The following is a 23,337-nucleotide window of genomic DNA, read 5'->3' as shown; positions in this document are numbered from 1 at the left end:
AGGCAGTACAGGCAGCGCTGATGGTTGCTGATCAAGAAGCATGGACAAAAAGCACAGATTTTGAAGCCTACTCCTGGGCATATTCCAGTACCCATAACAGGGTACCAGGGGAAGTAGGAGGAGGAACATGGGGATTCCCCTGGATAGGGAAACTATTTATTGATCCATCCACCCATAAAAACTTAGCTAAAAATTACCAGATAAAATTCTAAAACTATTTACAAAATAGGTACACATGTATTTACAGACAGAAGAATAAATGAGGACAAAGCTCTGACAGGCCATGAAGTGGTAAGAAGGAACTGGACAGGTGGTCAGTCCATTCCACCCTTTATTTCCTCAATTGGAGGCATGAGGAGAGTAGGGGCACATGTGCAGACCAACATACATGGCTTTCAGGAATTCTTTCACTCCAGGTGCATGGAGAACATGCGTACCCACAATGTAATACACATAGGGACCAACACTCAAAGAAGAACTTCTCTCTCTTTTCCAGTCTATGAATAAAAAGGAGGAAGGAGAGGATGAGTTCTACTAGGTTTAAAAATTTGAAGAACAGCCTAAGTAACTTAGAATACTGTCTCGTTTTCAAGAGACTGAGGCGAGTAGGACCGTAGTAAGCTCCAGTCACTTTCACTTAGGCATATTTGAAAATTTTCCAACGCTGACCTGAAATAATCAGTTTAATTCACTGACTACAATTGACTACTCTGTTCCTTTAATAAATTATTTAGTTGCGAATATGAAACATGTTTTGATAAGAGAAGTTTATGTATTCAAAACATTTATTTATATAAAGCAAAACCTTAAATGTTATATGCTGTTTTGTGTGTTTAATTAAATACCAGTAACTATCCTAATGTAGCTTGACACAAATCTAATAAATAAGCAATGTATCATTCACCATTTTCTAACCCACTAAAAACGTACAATAAAAATCTGAAAATATTAAGCTATATAATTGCTTATATAAATATATATAGTTACAGTTTGCCCATCGACGTAGCAAAAAGATTACCAAATCTTGTATAAAGGCTATATTTAGTAAATCAACACGTTTTAATGATTAGATCAACCAATGAGAATGCACCTTTCAGAGAAAATAACTGAAGTACTAATGGAGAAGTTGATTAAAAAAAAAAAAAATCGAGGTTTTCCACTTGGTGATTTCAATCATGATTTAAATCAATTAAACTGGCAGCGTATGCCACAGGTAAGTTCAAATACGCGATTAGACCTTTTTATTTTTGGATGTTTTCTCTGTAAGGCTTTTATCCTAAAACAAATGTACTCTGTTTTGAAAGAGCTGTTTGGTTATTTGTAACTGCTGGAACACTGTTCATAGCCCTTGGACAGAAAACAAAGCACAGGTGCTGGACTTTGGGGCTTGTGTTCACTACGAGCTAAATCGGCACTGCTGCAATCGATGCAGCAGGCATCAATTTAGCAGGTCTTGTGAAGATGCAGTAAGTCAATGAGAGAGCGTCTCCTGTCGACATAGCACAGTGCAGACACTGCTGTAAGTCGATCTAAGCTACGTCGACTTACGTTATGTATCTTATGTAACTTAACTAGCGTAACTTAGATCAACTTACCTTGTTAGTGTAGATCAGGCCTTAGTCAGACCTGCTGGGAGAATCACAGCAACATGCAAAGGGACTTCAAGCCTAAACTTGTGGTCAGGAGGGAGAGGGATGTGGGTAGGAGGCCTGAAAGGGCATTCTTTGCGTAGACCAAACCAGGGGACAATAGGAGGGTCAAAGGTAGAATTACCCCAAAACTCTGACAGCCCCAAAGTAATGCAAAAACAACAACATAAAAAACAAAGAGAATATAGAAAGATGAAGCATATCTGAGTTCTCCCTTGGGGGCAAAAACTGAAGTAACTGAAATTTTTATTCCCCAGGTACATTATTCCCTTGAGACACACTAATCTCAAATAAATGGTATGAAACTTGGAATAGGGTAGTTTGATCCTGTACAGTGGGGAAAAAAAATAGAGTGAAGCTGAATCAGGGATAGATGCACCATGGAAAACTGTGACATGTTTGTCAGCTAATATCAGCTATTGTATTGTTTACTTTGATGCTTAGAATTTATACATGCTGCTTCCTCATGGAAGTGGAAACAGAGGAGAAAGCTCAGTGAAGAATTATTTGCTTACTACAAATACCTATACTAGTCTATAAGAGTCATAACTGGGCCCAAAACTAAGGAAGGCAATAATTTTACAAGCTTTAACTCAGGGGTCTCAAACTCCTGGCCTGCGGGCCACCTGTGGCCCGAGAACCTCCCCACTGCAGTCTGTAGAGATACGGGAGGACACGCAGGCAGACATGCTGCAGACCATGTCTGCTGTAGACACCGCCCCCCTGTAGCTCCCATTGACTGGGGGAGAGGGACAGAGATATCATCATTAGTTGCTGGGCAGAGTCAGCCATGGAGGTAGCATCACTTTTTTCCCCACAATGACTATAAACAAGTCAAAATACTGAACACAACTATCTGATGCAAACTTGCTGCAATCCTGAAGGTTTCAACTGCTCAATCACGGAGGCCAAATATCAACAAACTGACAGAACTGAAACATTGCCAGGTGTCTGGCAAACACTAAAAACTCTCTGGTAGGCAAAGAATTGTATAAAGTTGTATGACCGCTTTATTATTGCTAAGAAATTCAAAATAACATATAAATGTTTTCTTTTCTGAACACCATCTTCAGTGACATTACTGGCCCACTGGGAGGATTTGAGGACTGGCACTGGCCCTAAGGCAAATTGAGTTTGAGACCCCTGCTTTAACTTGAGGAATGAGATTAATAATACATTAAGACAAGACATTAATAATAAAGAATACTTACACAGAGCCTTACATCCAAGGATCTCAAAGTGTTTCACAGACATTAGGCTTCACAATACACTTTGTGAGGTATGAATATTATCCTCATCTTACAGATCAGGAAACTGAGGCACAAAGAAGTTAAATGACTTGCCTAATGTGACATTATGTGAGAGCCAGCATTAGAACCTAGTACTCTTGACTTTCAGTACCAGGTCTAACTACTAGACAGTACTGTATTCCTTATTTGCATTTCTAAAAAGTGGTCTGTCCTTTTGCCTTAGGGGTGCAGGAGAGGGGAACAAGCCTGGGAGCAGGCAAAGAGATGAAAGGATAAGATGGGAAGGGGAGATCAAATGAGCAGAAGACAATAATGTGATTAACTTTTTTCAAAAAGAACAAAATACTTAAATTGCATTAAAGATAGCTGAAGTGTACAAAACAGTTCCTTAACTTTAATATTGCATGTACCAATTGCTGTATATAGAACTGTATATGTAAGTGATGTTATGTGATTATGAATGGGAGGAGACGTGGTCTGCTCAATAACGAATAAGAGAAAAGGTGTTCACAAGTCAGTCTTTCATTGGACATCAAACATAGTGAATGGCAGTGAAAATGAGGTAGGATTAGAGGGTAAAATAGGGAAAGAACAAGTTAAAAATTACTTAGACAAGTTAGATGTCTTCAGGTCACCAGGGCCTGATGAAATATATCCTAGAATACTCAAGGAGGTGACTGAGGAGATTGCTAACTCATGGACGATGGGAGAGATTCCATAGGACTGGAAAATAGCAAATATAGTGCCAATCTATAAAGAGGGAAATAAGGAGAGCCCGGGGAATCACATACGAGTCAGCTTAACTTCAGTCCCCGGAAAGATAATGGAGCAAATAATTACACAATCAATTTGCAAACACCTAGAAGATAATAAGGTGATAGGTAACAGTAAGTATGGATTTCTCAAGACCAAATCAAGTCAAATCAACCTAATACCTTTCTTTGAAAGGTTAACAAGCCTTGTGGATAGGGGGAAGCAGTAGATGTGGTATATCTTGACTTCAGTAAGGCTTTTGATACTGTCTCGCATGACTTTCTCATAAACAAACTAGGGAAATACAACCTAAATGAAGCTACTATAAGGTGGGTGCATAACTGGTTGGAAAAGGATTCCCAGAGAGTAATCAGTGGTTCACAGTCAAGCTGGAAGGGCATATCGAATGGAGTCACAAAGGGATCAGTTCTGGTTCTGCTCAATGTCTTCATCAACGATTTAGATAAAGGCATAGAGAGTACACTTACAAAGCTTGTAGATTATATCAAGCTGGGAGAGGCTGCAAGAGCTTTGGAGGATAGGATTAAACTTCAAAATGATCTGGACAAACTGGAAAATGGTCTGAAGTAAATAGGATGAAATTCAATACAAACAAATGCAAAGTCTTCCACTTAGGAAGGAACAATCAGTTGCGCGCACGCGCGCGCACACACACACACACACACACACAAAATTATGGGGGGAGGGATAGCTCAGTGGTTTGAGCATTGGCCTGCTAAACCCAGGGTTGTGAGTTTAATACTTGAGGGCGCCACTTAGGGATCTGGGGCAAAATCAGTATTTGGTCCTGCTAGTGAAGGCAGGGGGCTGGACTTGATGACCTTTCAAGGTCCCTTCCAGTTCTAGGAGATAAATAAATTAATGGAGATATCCTATTTATTGAAATGGGAAATGACTGTCTAGGAAGGAGTGCTGCAGAAAGGGATCTAGGGGTCAAAGTGGATCACAAGCTAAACATGAGTGAACAGTGTAAGGCTGTTGCAAAAAAAAAAAAAAAAGCAAACATCCTTCTGGGATATATTAGCAGGAGAGTTGTAAGCAAGACACAAGAAGTAATTCTTCCACTCTACTACGAGCTGATTAGGCCTCAACTGGAGTACTGTGTCCAGTTCTTGGCATCACATTTCAGGAAATATGTGGACAAACTGGAGAAAGTCCAGAGAAGAGCATCAAAAATGATTAAAGGTCTTGAAAACATGACCTATGAGGGAAGACTGAAAAAATTGGGTTTGTTTAGTCTGGAAAAAAGAAGACTGAGAGGGGACATGCTAACAGTTTTCATGTACAGAAAAGGTTGTTACGAGGAGGGAGAACAATTGTTCTCCTTAACCTCTGAGGCTAGGACAAGTATTAATAGACTTAAATTGCAACAAGGGTGGTTGAGGTTGGATATTAGGAAAAATTTCCTAACTGTCAGGGTGGTTAAGCACTGGAATAAATTGCCTAGGGCGGTTGTGGAATCTCCCTCTTTGGAGATTTTTAAGAGCAGGTTAGACAAACACCTGTCAGGGATGGTCTAGATAACACTTAGTCCTGCCATCAGTGCAGGGGACTAGTCTAGATGACCTCTAGAGGTCCCTTCCAGTTCTACGATTCTGTGACTCTGTGATTCTCTATTAAGATATGATCCACACTGTGAAACAATTTGAAAATCCCCAATTTAAATACAAAACATACAAACAAAGTAGGGAAGGGAAGGGGAGCAGGGAGGGGAGGGAGGAGCAAAAAGTAATTTGACAGAACAATGCCATCCTCCACCCATCTTGCTAATTCCACAGTTTCTGTTTGGATTTCCTGCTCCCATCCCATTCCACTTTAACTTCAATGTTTATGATTTCCAGCTATCTGTTTGGTAACACTTTTCGGTAGAAGGCTCATAAACCACAGCCCTTTTTGAAAAACGTGCTTTAAGGAAGGACTTGAATAAAGCCACATCACACTGAGACAGGAACACTTTAAAAAAAAAAGAGAGAGCCATCAAGTTTGGGGAATTGAATTAATACTGACTCAGAGAGAAGAGCGCCACCTACTGAATCACTACTTCTTCCTGCAGCATTAGGCTTTTCCTGAGGCCTGGTCTACACTGGGGGGGGGTGGGGGAGAAATCGACCTAAGATATGCAACTTCACCTACGAGAATAGCGTAGCTGAAGTCGATGTATCTGAGGTCGACTTACCTCGCATCCTCACGGCACAGGGTCGACTGCCGCTGCTCCCCCATCAACTCCGCTTCCGCCTCTCGCCGCGGTGGAGTATAGGAGTCGATCGATGGCAGAGCGATTGATTTATCGCGTCTACAATAGATGCGATAAATCGATCCCCGATAGATCGATCACTACCCCAGTAGGCTAATTAACTAGAATCTCATAGGGTAGCAGCTGGAGAAATCAAAAGAAACAGGCAAGATAACATTCTGGTTGTTTCAAAAAATACTAGATACCAGAGAGCAACACTAAAGGAATATAAGTGATCAAGAAGCTCTACCATTTGATACCAGTAATGTATAAAGCTAATGTCATCTTAGCTGTGATGCACAAAACAATTACAAGCAGAAAATAAATTTAGACTAGAATAACCATCTGAGGGTTTGTTCAGATCAAGTGTGGAGTAGAAAAACTGTCAAGTTTTCATGATTTCTAGTTCTCTTCACTAAATATACATTGAGGAAAAAACAAAGGGCTGAGTAACTGAACTACCTCATCACATCTGTGATGATTTGTCTGCTAGGGAGAGTAACTTCTGTTGGAAATCTTTAGTGTCCGCTAGATTTTGTAAAAGGAAAAATGGCACCAGGGAAACAATTTCACTTTGGTTAGGTAATAAAACAAATTGTATGTATCCTTGTTCTGAACCAGAGTCTACTGAATGAATCACAAACAGAAATGAGCACAACAAAGAGAGAAAGCTAGCCAGAATGCAGTCCCTAGGTGAAGTGTTCAAATTTCAAACAGTAAACAAGTGCATCACCCAGAACATCAAAAAATCAGGAAAAACTCTAAAAGAACTCAATTTAGTTTGTCTTTATTAAATGCATAGTGCTATGGTTGGATTTTAAAATCACATACATCTAGAAATCCAAAGTTATCATTCCTATAAAATATGGAAGTATGTCCCTTGATTTAGGTAAAATCTGCATTACTGCAGATGGGGGTTAATTTTATGCTTTACACCTCTACACCGATATAACTCGGCCCAATATAACATGAATTCAGATATAACACGGTAAAGCAGCGCTCCAGGGGGGTGGGGCTGCGCACTCCAGAGGATCAAAGCAAGTTCAATATAATGCGGTTTCACCTATAGCACGGTAAGATTTTTTGGCTCCCGAGGACAGTGTTATATCGAGGTAGAGGTGTATTATAATGAAATATTGCATTCATGTAATATTTTATGTTTTATTTCCTTAGGCTTGGGGGAGGGAGAAGAGAATGAATTCATGTACTATGTAAGGACATTAATTGTGAAATCACAAACAATCACATTCAGATAAATGCAAGTTTTGAGCATTTACTGCAAATATATGTATGTACAGTGTCAGATTTGAACACAGATACAGGGAGGGACCAATCCTGCAAGCTCTACACATGCCCATATCTTTTCACGTTTAATTCAATTCAAATAGACACCCAGCATGTACGTTTTTGAATGTGTAATCATTGAATTAATGTGATTCATTTCCATTTATATGATTTCAATTTGTAGTACACATCAGACACTTGTCCTCAATGAGGACTAAACCTATCAGAAGTCTGCAGTTTAAAAAGAAGCCCATTTAGATCTGTGCATAAAACAGAACTTTTCTTAACTGCTAACTCTATTTAATGCTTTAAAAAAAAAAATCAAAAGTTGCCATAATATATATATATATATATAGTAGTGCAGTACAGAACTCACACCACTTGGAGTCAGACAGTACGTCTACACTACAGCACAGCGGTGCATCTGTGCTGCCACAGGGCCATACTGTAGACACATCCTACATCAACGAAAGGGATTTTTCTGTCACTTTAGTAAACTCACTTCTCCAAGAGGCAGTAGCTAAATCAACAGAAGCTGCACCTACATCAGGGAGATATCCCATCACCTAGAACTGGAAGGGACCTTGAAAGGTCATCAAGTCCAGCCCCCTGCTTTCACTAGCAGGACCAAGTACTGATTTTGCCCCAGATTCCCAAGTGGCCCCCTCAAGGATTGAACTCACAACCCTGGGTTTAGCAGGCTAATGCTCAAACCACTGAGCTAGGGGTTAGGTCGACCTAACCACAGCACTCAGGGTGCGAAAGTTTTCATAACTCTGAGCATGGATCTAATTTAAGTAGTAGACTAGGTCAAAATCCCACTGCTACAGGAAAAAGATCTTTGTGGATAGGGGAGAACAGCCCCTTTCTGAAGAATGAACATGAAGGAGCAGGCAGCTGTTAACTCTCAAGAAAATATAAACAGTGGTAAACAGGCCTCGGAAGATTGAGGAAGGATGAGGGCCCTCATCAGGTTGCAGGCAATCCCTCAGGAGTCATCCCTCCTCTTCCAGAAGACTACAAAGGTAGTGTTTCCCTTTAGCTAGAGAGAATATTTAGCGGGAGGAAAAAAGACCTTGTTTGGAAGTCTCTTAGATCTGGCCCGCGGGCCGTAGTTTGCCCACCCCTGATCCAGCCCCCAGGGTTTTGGATCCGGCCCGAGGGATTGTCCCCCGTGGCGCCGCAGGCCCCGCGCCGCTCTCAGAAGCGGCCAGCACCACATCCTTGCGTTGCCCTTGCCTTCAGGCACTGCCCCCCACAGCTCCCATTGGCCAGGAACGGGGAACCGCAGCCAATGGGAGCTTCATGGGAGGTACCTGGAGGCGCGGCAAGGGCAGCATACACGGAGCCCTCTACCTCCCCCTCCCCCAGGGGCCACAGCGCTTCCTGGAGCGGCACAGCATAGGGGCACGGCAGGCGTGCAGGGAGCCTGCTCTGGCCGCCCGGTGCACGCTGCTGCCTCCCTTGACACATTCCTGCACCTTCCTTGGGTGGCCCACCCCATAATAAATAATAACCCATCAGCACAGCCTCTAACCTCTTGATACAGTAACTTCATAAAGCAGCAAAAAGAATCATAGTGAACTCTGTTCTTTACTACTCAGAGATATTAGGAGACAATAAAAAAAAAAATCTTGTTTAAGCAGTAAGTATTTATGTATATGAGTTAGTTCCCCTTCACCTTTGCTTATGGCATGAAGACTATGGCCAACAAGTGGATTAAGCATTACATAAATTGTGAAATATTATTATTAGAGCTGTCAATTAATCAATTAACTCAAGGTCCCTGTATCATGTCTCAAGTGAAACCGATAATGCATAATGTATTAAGCCACAGTCAGCATGCCCCCAACACCTTAACACATATACCGAATATTTATTCGGTGCCAGAAAAGAGATCCATAGTTATTCAATATACACTGACATTCTAACCGCTGTAAGAGCATCATTTCATCTCTTAAAAGAAAAATATGCTGCAGCAGTAGGTTCTACAGTTAAGATTACAACCCACTGTCCATTCGAGGAGGAATAGTTTAGGGAAGCCTCCCAAAGTAACAGGTGAAAAGCTACATATTTCTGCCCCACAACAATTTTGCCTATCTTTACTCGCCTGTGTTCTTTGGCAGACCCCGATCTACTTCACTCTGTGGTCATCTATGGCTGACTGTTTAATACCCTGATGCTCAAAGTATGACCAGAAGGTTTATTCAGTGCTCCATACTCACTGATTTCCAAACATACTAACTTTAAAAAAAAAAAAAAAAAAAAATTGACTAAATAAGGAGTTCTGAAAAAATGGACTCCGCATTTCACCCTAAGTGTTTAGCACTGACCTCTCACTCTAGAGAATGGATTGCTGCTGTATTAATCCAAGCTAATGCATTCTGATCTCCACTTTTAGAAGATTTACTACAATTTTCTAGAAACCCTACTGCTCATCACTGGCATATACTGTAGAATTGTGGCAGTTAACAGTGGGTAACCAGAACCAATTATTTACCTATTTTTATCTCTGCTTGTTCCAGATACAAGCAAACTTAATAAAAGAAACTGCCTAGAACTTTAAACTACCTGTTTCGGACAGACAGATATAGCAGGTTATTTTTACTCTCATTCAAAGAGCCTCTAATTGCTTGTCTTTTAAAATCATAACTCCAACAACAAATACTGACATGCTTGGAGTTCATTGTCCTTTTTACACAATCAAACAAGCCTATAACTTATTTAGTTTATTGATATCACTCACACTTAAACTAAAAAATAATGCTTGTCATCCTACCCTAGTTGTCCTCTTCCTTTGGGCAAATGCTCATTCCTCTCTCCCCAGACCCAAAGTTTACACTGGGATTAAAATTAAAGGAACATTGGTCAGATACCTTAGGATCCAAATTTAGATTTTGTTTTTAAAAAGTTACAAAACCAAACATTAAGAGAAAATGTTTTCTTCAGGACTTTTAAACATCACCCTGCAGAATCTGCAGGCATGCAACTACTCGGGTGCATAAATGTTTGAAGTCTTTGCATAACAGGGCCCTATGTGATCCTTTTAAGCGCAGGAGAGAGAGAAAGTGAAATTCACATATCTATTTTCATTGGCCAAGCTGAAAGGAACATCAAAAGTAAAACACCATGACAGTGAAAAGTAAATTAGATTTTTAAAAGTTCCTTGGATTGTAGCAACCTAAGGTGTCATTTAAATCTCTTCTTTGCAGTGTAAGTTTCTATGCAATAACAATCCCATACAGTAATAAATGTGGATGTACCCATCCACATACATACATGCTGAAGTTTCCAACAGCACCTTTTGATTATGGGTGCCCAATTTGAGACACCTCGGGCCCGATTTCCCGTGGTTCTGAACCCCACTGACTTCAGCTTGAGTCGTGGGTGCTCTGCACCTCTGGAAACCAGGCCTCCGACGTCGCAAGTTGGGCGCCCAAAGACGGAGGCGCCCCAACCAGCAGCCGCATTTTGGCCATGCTGCGGCCACTGGTTATAATGCTGTTGCAAGGACGGCCTCCCTGATCCACCCGCCTGAAGGCTGCGGGTGCCACACTTCCCACAGGCCCATCAGCACGGCGTCTGGGCGCCACCTGGGAGCCCGCCACCGCGTGTTGGGCCGGGAGGCTCCACGCCACCACCGCGGCCCAGCTCCATCGCGCCCAGCTCCCAGCAGCCTCGCTGAGCGGGGGGGCACCTAGCAGGGGCAGCATGAGGTCAGGGGTCAGGGGTCAGTGGCACTATAGGATGCCCTGTTACATAGGAACAGAGGGGCCCCCAAGCGCTTCCAGGGGATGGATGGCAGCGACGCTGGTGGGTGTGGTGCTGTGTGGTGTGGTGTGTTGTGGTGTGTTGTGTGTAGCCCCTCCCCCTCCCAAGCCACGGCCCCCAGCCCAGAGACCACTGCCCTGCCCCAGGCCAGCAGGGCCCTGAGGTGACCCAGCCCCCCTCCCTCCGCATGGCCGAGCCCGGCTCCCCAAGTACTCACAGGGGCCTGGCCCGCCCGCTCCGTCCCCGCCTCCTCCTCGTCCAGCTCCATGCTGCTCCGTCTCCCCTCACGCAGCGGCCCGCTACGAGGGCCACACACAGGCAAGGAGGCGGCACCCAGCTGCGCATGCGCGGCCACCTCCCCAGCCCGTTGTTAGGGACTCGCTCGGGGCAAGGGGAGGGCGGGGACGAGCGGCGCGAGCGCCGGCGGCAGCGCGGGAGCCGTTGAAGAAAGAGAGCGAGGAGAGCGCGCGAGTCTGTCAGCAGCGCGAGGAAGAACCGTTGGGCGCGCGCGAGGGGGAGCGCGCGAGGGTTCCTTCCCCGAGGAAGGACTGAGCGTGCGCGCGCCGCTGAGATGAGCGAGGTGCCCAGGCGGCGGTGCCTGTTGCTGCTGTTGAAATGCCCGGATGTCAATGCAGGCAGCACCCAGTCGCAGTGCCCATGTGTTACCTGCCTGCTGATGGCCCTGCCCACGCAGGGCGCTAGCCCCGTCGGCCTCTCCTGCTGCTTGCCAATGAGCATCTGTCCCCTTTGCAAAGCCTTGGTGCACCCGGCCTGGGGGCTGTGTGTCATGCCCAGTGCCACCCTGGCCGTGACACTGCCTGCCTTCGCCCTGTGTTATGATGGTGCCACATGGCAGCACGTCTTAACAGGATGAATCCAAGGGGGGCAACAACATTTGAAATGTCAACTATTTTTTTCTCCACAGAAATTTTTTTAAAATATCACAGAGGAACGTCACCGTCAGGGATATCCCTACACACACACACAAATTTCCCCAACACCGCCCCCCCCCCCCCCCCCCAGTTTTGTGAACTAGTTACATGCAGTGTTGCCAGTTTCGTGATTGTTTGGACATTTGAATTGAAACTGAAACATTAGTACACACTTGAAAAGCATATAAAGTGTATGATAAAATATGTGTATCTGAAAAAGTATAATGGAGTTGAAAAGTATGAACATAGACTAGCTTCCTTATACGGCTGTTGTTTTTTATGACAATGGCAGTGCGTTCATTTTGGTGATGTTGGCCAACCTAATAATTTCAAATGATGATTTGTAAGCAAAGTCTAAATGAGCTCTCCCTGACAGCTAGTGATTAGCTAGGGCTGGGGGGAAAGGCTTCAATACCAGATTGTGTTTACATTCACACCTAATCTACCTAGGTATCCAGCAAACAGAGCTGTGTTGCCCAAGTGATAGATTTTGGCTGGGGTTGGGTTACAAATTACTTGAAGGGGGCGGTGAAATGTTATTATTGTATGAGTAAAGGGCAGTAGAACTGTACTTAGGCCTTGGCTACACTTGCAGATGTACAGCACTGTGAGTTAAACCTGACTTTGTGCAGCTGAGTAGGGAAAGCGCTGCAGTCTGTCCACACTGACAGCTGCCCAGCGCACTGTCGTGGCCACATTTGCGGCAATTGCAGCGCTATTGGAAGCAGTGCATTATGGGCAGCTATCCCACAGAGCACCTCTTCCCATTCTGGTGCCGTGGGTTATGGGAAGGGGGCGTACGTGCGGGGCATTCTGGGTCCTGTCCCAACGCCCCGTGATGCATCGCTTCGCATCCCAGAAATCCCTTTGTTTCCGTTCACCTTTGGCGCCATCTTTCAACGGTTTCTGTGCAGCGCAATCTGTCTGCGGGAAATGGAGCCCGAACTGCTGAGGCGTATGCTAACTTATCTCGCCAGCATGTCACGTTTGGTTGTCGAACTATTCCTTAAGATCCAAAGTGACAGTGAGAGTGAGGAGTCCGACGATGCTATCGAGCCGCGTAATGCGTATGACACGAAATTGCTTGTGGCATTCACGGACACCGTGGAACGCCACTTTTGGGCTCGGGAAACAAGCACTGAGTGGTGGGATCACATCGTCATGGAAGTCTGGGATGACGAGCAGTGGCTGCAGAACTTTCGGATGAGAAAAGCCACTTTCATGGGACTGTGTGAGGAGCTTGCCCCCACGCTGCGGCGCAAGGACATGAGATTGAGAGCTGCCCTGCCAGTGGAGAAGCGGGTGGCTATTGCAATCTGGAAGCTGGCAACTCCAGACAGCTACCGGTCGGTCGCAAAACAGTTTGGAGTGGGAAAGTTGACCGTTGGAATCGTGTTGATGCAAGTTTGCAAGGCCATTAATCGCATCCTACTCAGAAGAACCGTGACTCTGCGTAACGTGCAAGAAATAGTGGATGGCTTTGCACAAATGGGGTTCCCTAACTGTGGAGGGGCGATAGATGGGACACACATTCCTATTCTGGCACCACCCCACCTAGGATCCGAGTACGTTAATCGGAAGGGGTATTTCTCTATGGTTCTCCAGGCGCTTGTGGATCACCGTGGGCGTTTCATTGACATTAACACAGGCTGGCCCGGAAAGGTGCATGATGCACGCATCTTTCAGAACACTTGGCTGTTCAGGAAGATGCAGGCCGGGACTTTTTTCCCAGAGTGGAAGATCCCAGTAGGGGAAGTTGAAATGCCCATTGTGATCCTTGGAGATCCCGCTTACCCGTTAATGCCGTGGCTCATGAAACCCTACACAGGAAGCCTTGACAGCAGCAAGGAACGGTTCAACTGCAGGCTGAGCCGGTGCCGAATGACTGTGGAGTGTGCCTTTGGCCGTTTAAAGGGCCGCTGGCGATCTCTGTATGGGAAGCTGGACTTGGCCGAAAACAGCATCCCTGCGGTTATATCCACGTGCTGTGCCCTCCATAATATTTGTGAAGGGAAGGGTGAAAGCTTCACTCAGGCATGGACCTCTGAGGTTCAACACCTGGAGGCTGAATTTGCACAGCCAGAGAGCAGGTCTATTACAGGGGCCCAGCGCGGGGCTGCAAGGATTAGGGATGCCTTGAGGGGGCAGTTTGAGGCTGAAAACCAGCAGTGATATCTGGTACCCTGCACGGGAGTGAAGTGCAGTAGTTCCAATCTTTAGGAATCAGTGTTTGCTAAGCAGACAAGCAGACTTGCAGTGCCTGTTTATTTCCTGGGCTAAGGAGTCTTTTACTTTATGCAATAATAAAGAATGTTTTCAAAGACAAAAAATCCATTTATTGAAAAGAAAAAAAAATATTTATTGAAAAGAAACAAGGGAGTGGAGTGGGGAACAGTACAATCACAGATTCGTGTATGTCCTGTCTGGTGTGCTGTGCAGTGAGTGCTGCACTTCAGGATAGCTATACTGCATGGTGTTGGGGTTGAGTGCAGAGGGTAAAGGTTTTCAGTGCTGGGTAGTGAAGATACTGGTGTTGGAGGCAGCGGGTGGCGTGAAGAACACGGAAGTTGGGGAAAGTGGGTTGGAGGTGACAGTGGGGCACAACGGAAAGAATTTTGGGACAAGGGCTGTAGGGGGGGGTGGCGTTTGCGTTTGCGGTACTGCTCCTCTTTCTGCATGGCTACCAGCTCCTGGATAGCGTCTGCTTGGCGCTCCAGGATGCTTATGAGCCTATCAGTGTTTTGCTGCCGGTGCGCGGTGCTTTGCCGCCGGTGCGCTGCGTTTTCCTGGCGGATCCTGCTTTCTCTCTCCCTCCAGTTCTGTGCTTTCTCATTTTCTTTAATAGATTGCCGCATCACTTCTTGCAGCATGTCTTCTTTGCTTTTTCGCGGTCTCTTCCTGAGTCTTTGCAGTCTCTGAGCAGGCGATAAAAGGGACGGCTGAGGTCTCAAGGTTGATGCAGCTGTATAGGCAAAATGCAACATTTAACAGAGGCAGCATTGTTTATACCAGACAGAGTAATGATTCCCCCCACACTTAAGGAGTAGAAAACACACAGGGTCTACACAATAGCATGATTTTCCTGTCTGAAACAGAGCACACATATCCCACGGGAGCCTCAAAATGGTGAGTAAGGGGGACTGATTGTTTCAGGGCTGCACTGTCCTCTGGGTTCTGTGCCTTGGGGAGAGCCAACAGCTTCAGGGGGCACCTACACTGAACACTGTCCCAACATTTTCCACAGGAGTTCGTCCTGGACGATATCTCGCTGCTGAGGGTGACCTGGGAAGCAAGGGAGGGTCTTCTACTGCAATGCGGCTTCCACCCTGGCCCATATGCAGCTTGCCTGTGTGCAGCAATGGTCCCCCGCCCCTCGCAGCATAGTGGAGTGGACATGTTAGCCTGGCTGGGACAAGGACCACGGTGGCTCTCCCGATAAACCTGCGCAAGCACATTGCACACGTTCTGGATGAGACATTCGAGGAGATTACCGAGGCCAATTACCGCGATGTGATAAACCACATCAATGCACTATTCTGCATCTAGGCATGCATGCCTAACCCTCCTCTCCCAAAGAGCCCGCACCGAAAAAATTCCTTCCCGAAAAAAAAAAACGCTTACCGGGAACCTGCTCTTCTGTTTGTCCTCCACCAAGTACCGGCTGCTGCAACTGGCTACCTTCCTCCTGGCTGAAAAGAGCTCCTGGCTGCATGGCTACAGGGATTCCGGGGTGTCTCCATCCGGCCCACCACCATCACTCCCGTTTTCCTCCTTTTCCTCCTCTTCCTCCTCCTCCTCTTCCTCCTCCCCCCCTCCCCCCCACCGGCTCTGAAGTGTCCATGGTGGTGCTCGGAGTGGAGGTGGGGTTAACCCCAAGTATCGCATCCAGCTCTTTGTAGAATCGGCAGGTTGCAGGGGGAGCACCCGAGCGGTTGTTTCCGTCACGGGCTTTGCAGTAGGCACTCCGCAGCTCCTTCACTTTAATCCTGCACTGCAGGGCGTCCCGGTCATGGCCCCTTTCCATCATGTCCTTTGATACCTTCCCGAAGGTATCGTAATTCCTACAGCTGGAGCGCAGCTGGGACTGGACAGCTTCCTCCCCCCAAACACTGATGAAGTCCAGCACCTCGCCATTGCTCCATGCTGGGGCTCGCTTGGCACGTGGAGGCATGGTCACCTGGAAAGATTCGCTGATAGCACTCCACGCCACGCCGAGCTAACAAACAGGAAGGGGATTTTTAAAATTCCCAGGCAATGTAAAGGGTGGGTCACATGGTTGGTTACCTGAGGCCAGTGCAGTAGAGTTTGAACTGATGACCAGAGTGGCTAGAACAGGCATTGTGGGATACTGCCGAATAATTCTGGAGGCCCTTCACAGCGCATTGGGCAGCCACACTGGCGCCACAGCGCTGCAGCGGCAGCGCAATACTCGCTATTCCTCTCGGGGAGGCGGAGTACATGCAGCGCTGCAACCACGGAGATACAGCGCTGCAAATGCCTTGCCAGTGTGGATGGGGAGTGAGTTACAGCGCTGGGGGCGGCTTTACAGCGCTGTAACTCGCCAGTGTAGCCAAGGCCTTAGCCTGTGTTGATTGAGGGCATCAAGAGAGAGGGTGGGGACAGATGTTTTGCTTGATGGTCTGCCTGAGTCACAAGTACTATTTGTACTTGCTCCTCTCCACTGTTTAAAGACAGAGCTGATTAGTTTCCATAGATAGTCTTTTGTTTTGTTAAGTGACCACTACAGCTGAAATCACTGATAATCAGGTCTAAGTGCTTAGACCTGCTGTGGGGACAATGCTTCTGTGGAAGAGAGGGCCCAGCCTGCACTAGCAGTGAGGTTCCCCCACTGAGAGCTCAGCTGAAATCACTGAGAGCTGGGTGGAACCTCCAGAGACCAACTCGCAGAGGTCACGGTGGCAGGTGGCAGCAGAAAGTGACAGTGCAGGGCCATTGGCAAGAGAGCAATGGAGTGAACGGTGGCACAACGAACAATGGCCAGAGCAAACAGTGAGCAGCTGGAGGAACGAGTAAGGTGCCTTCTTGTCCCCCACCTGGAGGTGAACTCATGTGAAAGCACCTCTGAACTCCGAGTCTCTACAGACTAAGGACAACACCGGTGAGTGTTAATGAGGCTTTTAAGAATGCTGGAGACACAACTCAACTCATGCGAACAAACATGGCTGTGGCATCATACTTTCTATTTAAGCAAGAGGTACCACACACTACAAACTGGAGGCCAATGTTAAGTGCTTTGTCACTTGTTCCTCCTGAAGTTGAACACTGGTTCCGAACAAGACCAGCAAATGCTCACTATCTTTCTGCAAGAAACTCAACTGACTGGCTAGAAGCATGCAGTACAACAGTGAAAGACTCAACAGTTGAAAAAGTGAAGAACTCTCTCACCACATTCAAAAAATTTGCATACATGGCTGATGAATGCACCGATGGGCATCAAGTATTAAGTTATTGTGTATCTTGATGTCAGGAGTAGGCCAGTAGATGCATTTCTAGATGTTCAAGTTATAGAAGACACATTGGCTGCAGCTGTGACAACCCACCTCTTAGAAGAGTTAAATGCTTGTCAATTGGACCCCAAACAGATGGCTGCTTGTGCATTTGATGGAGCTGCAAACTTCTCTGGAAGACATGGTGGAGTACAAGCTTTGCTCAGAGAAAAGTGTAACCCTAATCTCTCCTATACACACTGCAGAGGCCATCTACTCCAACTAGCACTAGTACGAGCTGCAGAATCTTCAAAAGACATTTAAAAAGTTATAAATTTAATGTCTTCATTATATTCTTTTTTCAGCAAGAGTCCAAAAAGACTGAATATCTTGGGAAATATAGAAGATACACTGGGACTGAAGTTCAAATTAGTCCAACTTGGGAAAACCCGCTGGCTCTCTCATGAGCGATCCTTGGCTGCTGTCTTAAAATTACTCCAGCCGTTATTACTGGCTTTGAAAAGTATCTACCAAGATTGGATGGATCTAAGTAGTGAGGCTGGTGGATTACTTTTGCTACTACGTTCAGAGAAGACTATTGCCATTCTCTCTCTCGTAAGTCTACTGTTGAAACCACTTGGATCATTAAACAATGCCATCCATCCTCTCTGTGAGCAGACTGTCTTCAGGGCAAGAAGCTCACACAGCTTCCACCTTCCGGGGTCTGACCTTGGAGCATTCAGCATCCTCTGCCCCTCCGTGCACTTCCCACAGCGAGTCCGCCCAGGCAGGGTCCTGGGGAAGCCAGAGGGTCCTGCACCCCCACTTCGCAGTCAGACGTGACTCTCAGCCAGCCAGTAAAACAGAGGTTTATTAGATGACAGGAACACGGTCTAAAACAGAGCTTGTAGGTACAGAGAACAGGACTCCTCAGCTGGGTCTATCCTGGGGGGGGCAGCGAGCCAGACACCCACGTCTGCACTCACCCCTCGTCCCCAGCTAGCTCCAAACTAACTCCCCCCCTCCAGCCCCTCCTCCTCTGGGCTTTGTTCCTTTTCCGGGCCAGGAGGTCACTGAATCTCTTTGTTCTCTGACATCTTTAGCTATCTCCTTGCGGGGGGAAGGACCCCGGCCATTAGTTGCCAAGAGATAGAGTGTCGGCCATTTATGTGCACTGGCCCTTTGCTCTGCAACAATCTCACCCCCTAGAGACTTAAGAAATGTATAGGGGAAACTGGGGCACCCACACAGTATTCAGAGGAAACATTAAGAATAGCCCCACTTCGTCACAGAAGCCACCAAAGATGAACACATTGCATTCAAGAAGTTCATTAACAGAGTTGTGCAAAATTATAACAAGAAACCAAGAAGGATGTAGACGTAGTGCTTCATAGAAGGCTTGAGTAGCCAACTTTAATTTGTGTGATGATTTTAAAACATGACTTAAATCTAATAAAATGGTCATGAAACATTTTTTAGTTTTTACTATGGTGCGATACAGCCCACCTTCACCCTCACAGTCTCACCCCTCGTTGGCCCTGACACACACAACCCTGTAAATTCAAACACCCTCCCCCCCCCGCCAATTTCAATTCCTGGGGAAACCACTGGGCGGCGCAGGGGGTGGGCTTGCGGTGGTGATAGTGCATAAGTAAATTCCCCTCCCCCCCAACCCCTCCCCATTCCAATGCCGCTAGCCGTGGCCCAAGGAGTGCCGACCCTTGCCACCCAAAACACTGGCATGTCTGGGAAACTGTGAAGGAGCAGGAAAGCACAAGGGGGTGGGATCACATGCACTATTGTTTGCAGTCCGAGCCATCACAATGGAAACTGCCACCGTCTCCCTAGCTGATATCACTCTCCGGAGTGTTATCCCCTTACTAACATTCAGTGGGGTGTTTTGGTTGTTAGCTCCCAGTACCAAAAGGGGAGGGTAGGGTTACCATATTTCAGCAAGAAAAAAAGAGGACGGGAGGAGCCCCGCCCTAGCCCCGCCCCTGCCCCTCCCACTTCCCACCCCCCCAGAACCCCCAACCCTCCCCCCGTTCCTTGTCCCCTGACTGCCCCCTCCTGGGACCCCTGCCCCTAACTGCCCCCCAGGACTCCACTCCCTATCTAAGCCTCCCTGCCTCTTGTCCCCTGACTGCCCCAACCCTTATCCACACCCCCACCCCCAGACAGACCCCTGGGACTCCCACGCCCCATCCAACCACTCCCCACCCCCTGACAGCCCCCCCCGAACTCCCAACCCATCTAAACCCCTCTGCTCCCTGTCCCCTGACTGCTCCGATCCATCTCCCCACCCCTGCCACCTGACAGCCCCCCCCAGAACTCCCAAACACTCCCCCCCTGCTCCTTGTCCCCTGACTGCCCCCTCCTGGGACCCCTGCTCCTAACTGCCCCCCAGGACTCCACTCCCTATCTAAGCCTCCTTGCCTCTTGTCCCCTGACTGCCCCAACCCTTATCCACACCCCCACCCCCAGACAGACCCCTGGGACTCCCACGCCCCATCCAACCACTCCCCACTCCCTCCCCAGAACTCCCAACCCATCTAAACCCCTCTGCTCCCTGTCCCCTGACTGCTCCGATCCATCTCCCCACCCCTGCCACCTGACAGGCCCCCCCAGAACTCCCAAACACTCCCCCCCTGCTCCTTGTCCCCTGACTGCCCCCTCCTGGGACCCCTGCCCCTAACTGCCCCCCAGGACTCCACTCCCTATCTAAGCCTCCCTGCCTCTTGTCCCCTGACTGCCCCAACCCTTATCCACACCCCCACCCCCAGACAGACCCCTGGGACTCCCACGCCCCATCCAACCACTCCCCACTCCCTCCCCAGAACTCCCAACCCATCTAAACCCCTCTGCTCCCTGTCCCCTGACTGCTCCGATCCATCTCCCCACCCCTGCCACCTGACAGGCCCCCCCAGAACTCCCAAACACTCCCCCCCTGCTCCTTGTCCCCTGACTGCCCCCTCCTGGGACCCCTGCCCCTAACTGCCCCCCAGGACTCCACTCCCTATCTAAGCCTCCCTGCCTCTTGTCCCCTGACTGCCCCAACCCTTATCCACACCCCCACCCCCAGACAGACCCCTGGGACTCCCACGCCCCATCCAACCACTCCCCACCCCCTCCCCAGAACTCCCAACCCATCTAAACCCCTCTGCTCCCTGTCCCCTGACTGCTCCGATCCATCTCCCCACCCCTGCCACCTGACAGCCCCCCCCAGAACTCCCAACCCCCCCCCTGCTCTTTGTCCCCTGACTGCCCCCTCCTGGGACCCCTGCTCCTAACTGCCCTCCAGAACCCCACCCCCTACCTAAGACTCCCTGTTCCTTGTCCCCTAACTGCCCCCTCCTAAGACCCCCCCCAACTGCCCCCCAGGACCCTACCCCCTACCTGTACCCTGACTGCCCAAAACTTTCTCCACTCCCCCCAAAAAGCCCCCCCCCGTTTCTTGACTGCCCCCTCCAGAACCTCCCTGTCCCTTCTCCTGCCCCCCCTTACCCTGCTGCTCAGAACAGAGTGTTGGGCTCTGTGCAGCCGAGCCGGACACGTGGCTGAGCTTCCCAGCACAACAAAACCCGGTCTGGCCCTGCACAGTGCTGCCGGACTGGGCTGCAAGGGAGCTGCCGGCTCAGAATGCAGGGCGGATCCGGCTCCTCTACAGCTGCTCCTGAGTCCAGCCCGGGACTTCCCTGCAGCCCTCCCAGCCGCTCGCTCTGCTAATCCCGGACATTGTGAGTGCTTTACAAATTCCCCCCGGACGCTATTTTTAGCACACAAAAGGAGGACATGTCCGGGTAAATCCGGACGAATGGTAACCCTAGGGGAGGGGTCGATGAGAAATCAGGACCCTGAGACTGACAGTCCCCAGGGGCAATGGGGAGAGGCCAATGCTCCAGGTCAGCCTGATTGACAGGGCGGGCAGGCTAATCAAGGAGGCAGGAGGCCGGGGTGGGTCCCGTCCTCCGTGTGAGCTGGAATTGCCTGGGTCAGACAGAGTGGAGCCGAGCTAAGGAGAGAGCAGGGGCCAAGCTAAGCTGCTGGGAGCAGAGCTGCAGCCCCAAAGCCAGAGCACAGCCCAGAGAGAGCAGAGCTAACCTGTGGGGAGAGCTGCAGCCACCAGAGCCAGAGGGGCCAGACAAGCAGCCAGGAAGCAGGTCAGAGCTGGGAGCAGCGTCACAGAAGCAGCCTGCAGAGCAGACCTGTCCTGGGGGCAGAGCTGTAGCAACCTGAGCCAGAGGGGCCAGAGAAACAGCCCAGGGAGCTGGAGGCAGTGGCCCAGCACAGGGAGACGCCTCAGCCAAGAGGCTCTGCAGGCCAGACTTGGAGGGGGATCGTAACCCTGACGGGGCGGGGGCGACGCTGGGAAGAAGGGTCCTGCCACCTAGAGCCTGAGAACATGTGGCCACCGCCAGAGCAAGTGTCCGACCCGCAGCATCTCTGCAGCACAGCCAGGGCCTGAGAAGGAGCCTGGGACCTACAAGGAACTGACTGAACTGCCCTGACGTTCCAGAGACACTGTTTGGGATGTTCCCTGCCACAGAGCGGGGTGATGTTTCCTTCAGCCTTTTCCATTTTTCCTTATTCCTTGTTAAACTAATTGTTAATTAAATAAACAGTTGCTTTAAATCGTATGTAATGATCAGTGGGTCAGGGAGGTGCCCAGTGCAGAGAGAGTACCCCGGAGTGGGGACACCCTAGCCCCTGACCTAGGTGACCACAGCAGGGTTGGGGGTCGAGCCCCCTGGAATCCTGGGCCCAGCCTTGTTGGGGTTACGAGGACTCTGCCAGACAGGAGAGTGCAAGGGGAGTCCTCGAGGGCAGGGAGGCCTCTGGGTAAAGGAAGTGGGAACGAGGACTCAGATCCTTCCGTGAGCCCATTTCACCAGGGTAGGGCAGAAGCCAGGAAAGTTCCCCACAGGGGACCATTCCCCCGGTTACATAATGGTAACAGAGGTGGCAAGGGAACAGATGCTGCAAACATCTGGGGACAGACCAGCTCCTCGTGCTGTTATGCTGTGTACTGCGATGATGCCAGCAGAATTAATACTGGAGTTGCGTCAGAAAGTGTCCTATCGCGGTGGAAAAAATAAGTCAGCTCTCCCCCGAAACCTTCTGCAACAGATTGCAGAGTACCTCCATTAAACTTTCCTGGGTGTCTCTATGGAGGATTTCTGGGCCATCTCTCTGCACATAAACAGAATTTTCTGTGGGGCACCGTCTACGTAGCTGGTGTGGGCACTGGGAAGCAGATAGCCAATGTACCTCCTGATATTTTAAAAATTCAACATAGAGTATTAGAACATGTGACCTCCCCCCAAATATTAATTGGAATTGCATACTCACCAGAGGTGCCTTCCCTGGCACCATGCTCAGCCACGATGCTGTTCTGTGACTGGCTGGACTGCTCCTAGCTCTCCAGGAGAATGGATCCCCCACTCACCTGTCTCCCATTCTCCTCTTCCTCATCCAAGAGCTCCTCCTCAGTGTTGCCTGCAGTGGCTCGGGACTCCAACTCCTCATAGGTATCCATGTTGCTCTTGGGAGTCGTTGTGAGGTCATCACTGAAGCTCATTGTAGAAGTGGCATGTCTACAGTAAGGAACCAGAACAACTGTTCACCTCCCTGGTCTTCTGGTATGCCCGCCAAAGCTATTTGATTTTCATGTGGCACTGCTGAGTGTCCCCCGTGACCCATGCGATCTTTTCATAGATGTCTACGTTACTACGGCTGGATTGGAGCTGTGCCTGTACAGACTCTTCTCCCCACAGACCAGTAAGATCCACCACCTCCTCTGTATTCCAGGCTGAAGCATTTTTGGGACGTTGAGTGTGTTTGAAACCCAGCCTTTACTGTGAGCAGGATTTGAACCTGCACAGGGAAATTCCACGGGATTTCAAGTCCAATACCTTAACCACTCAGTCATCATGGCTGCAGATTGAGATGTTGAGTTGCCATGATCAGCCATGCTGGTGAGTGCTCCACGTTGAACAA

At 48.4% G+C, this 23,337-nt stretch overlaps 1 protein-coding gene across 1 annotated transcript in view; it reads right to left on the bottom strand.

The window, feature by feature from the left end:
• The window catches only part of ALMS1 (ALMS1 centrosome and basal body associated protein), a 132,436-nt gene extending 109,518 nt beyond the window's left edge, over nucleotides 1-22,918 (bottom strand). Inside the window, exons 1-2 of the mRNA XM_054029647.1 lie at nucleotides 22,787-22,918; nucleotides 11,179-11,298 (exon numbers count right to left, since the gene is read on the bottom strand). Coding sequence (XP_053885622.1) covers nucleotides 11,179-11,298; nucleotides 22,787-22,918 — 252 coding nt within the window. The remainder of the gene's footprint in view (nucleotides 1-11,178; nucleotides 11,299-22,786) is intronic.
• Between the last annotated feature and the right edge of the window lie 419 nt (nucleotides 22,919-23,337).

The sequence above is a fragment of the Malaclemys terrapin genome, chromosome 5 (genome assembly GCF_027887155.1).
Source record: "Malaclemys terrapin pileata isolate rMalTer1 chromosome 5, rMalTer1.hap1, whole genome shotgun sequence".
NCBI lineage: Eukaryota > Metazoa > Chordata > Testudines > Emydidae > Malaclemys > Malaclemys terrapin.
Note: the sequence above shows the minus strand (reverse complement) of the source record. Positions and strands in the feature narration are given on the sequence as shown.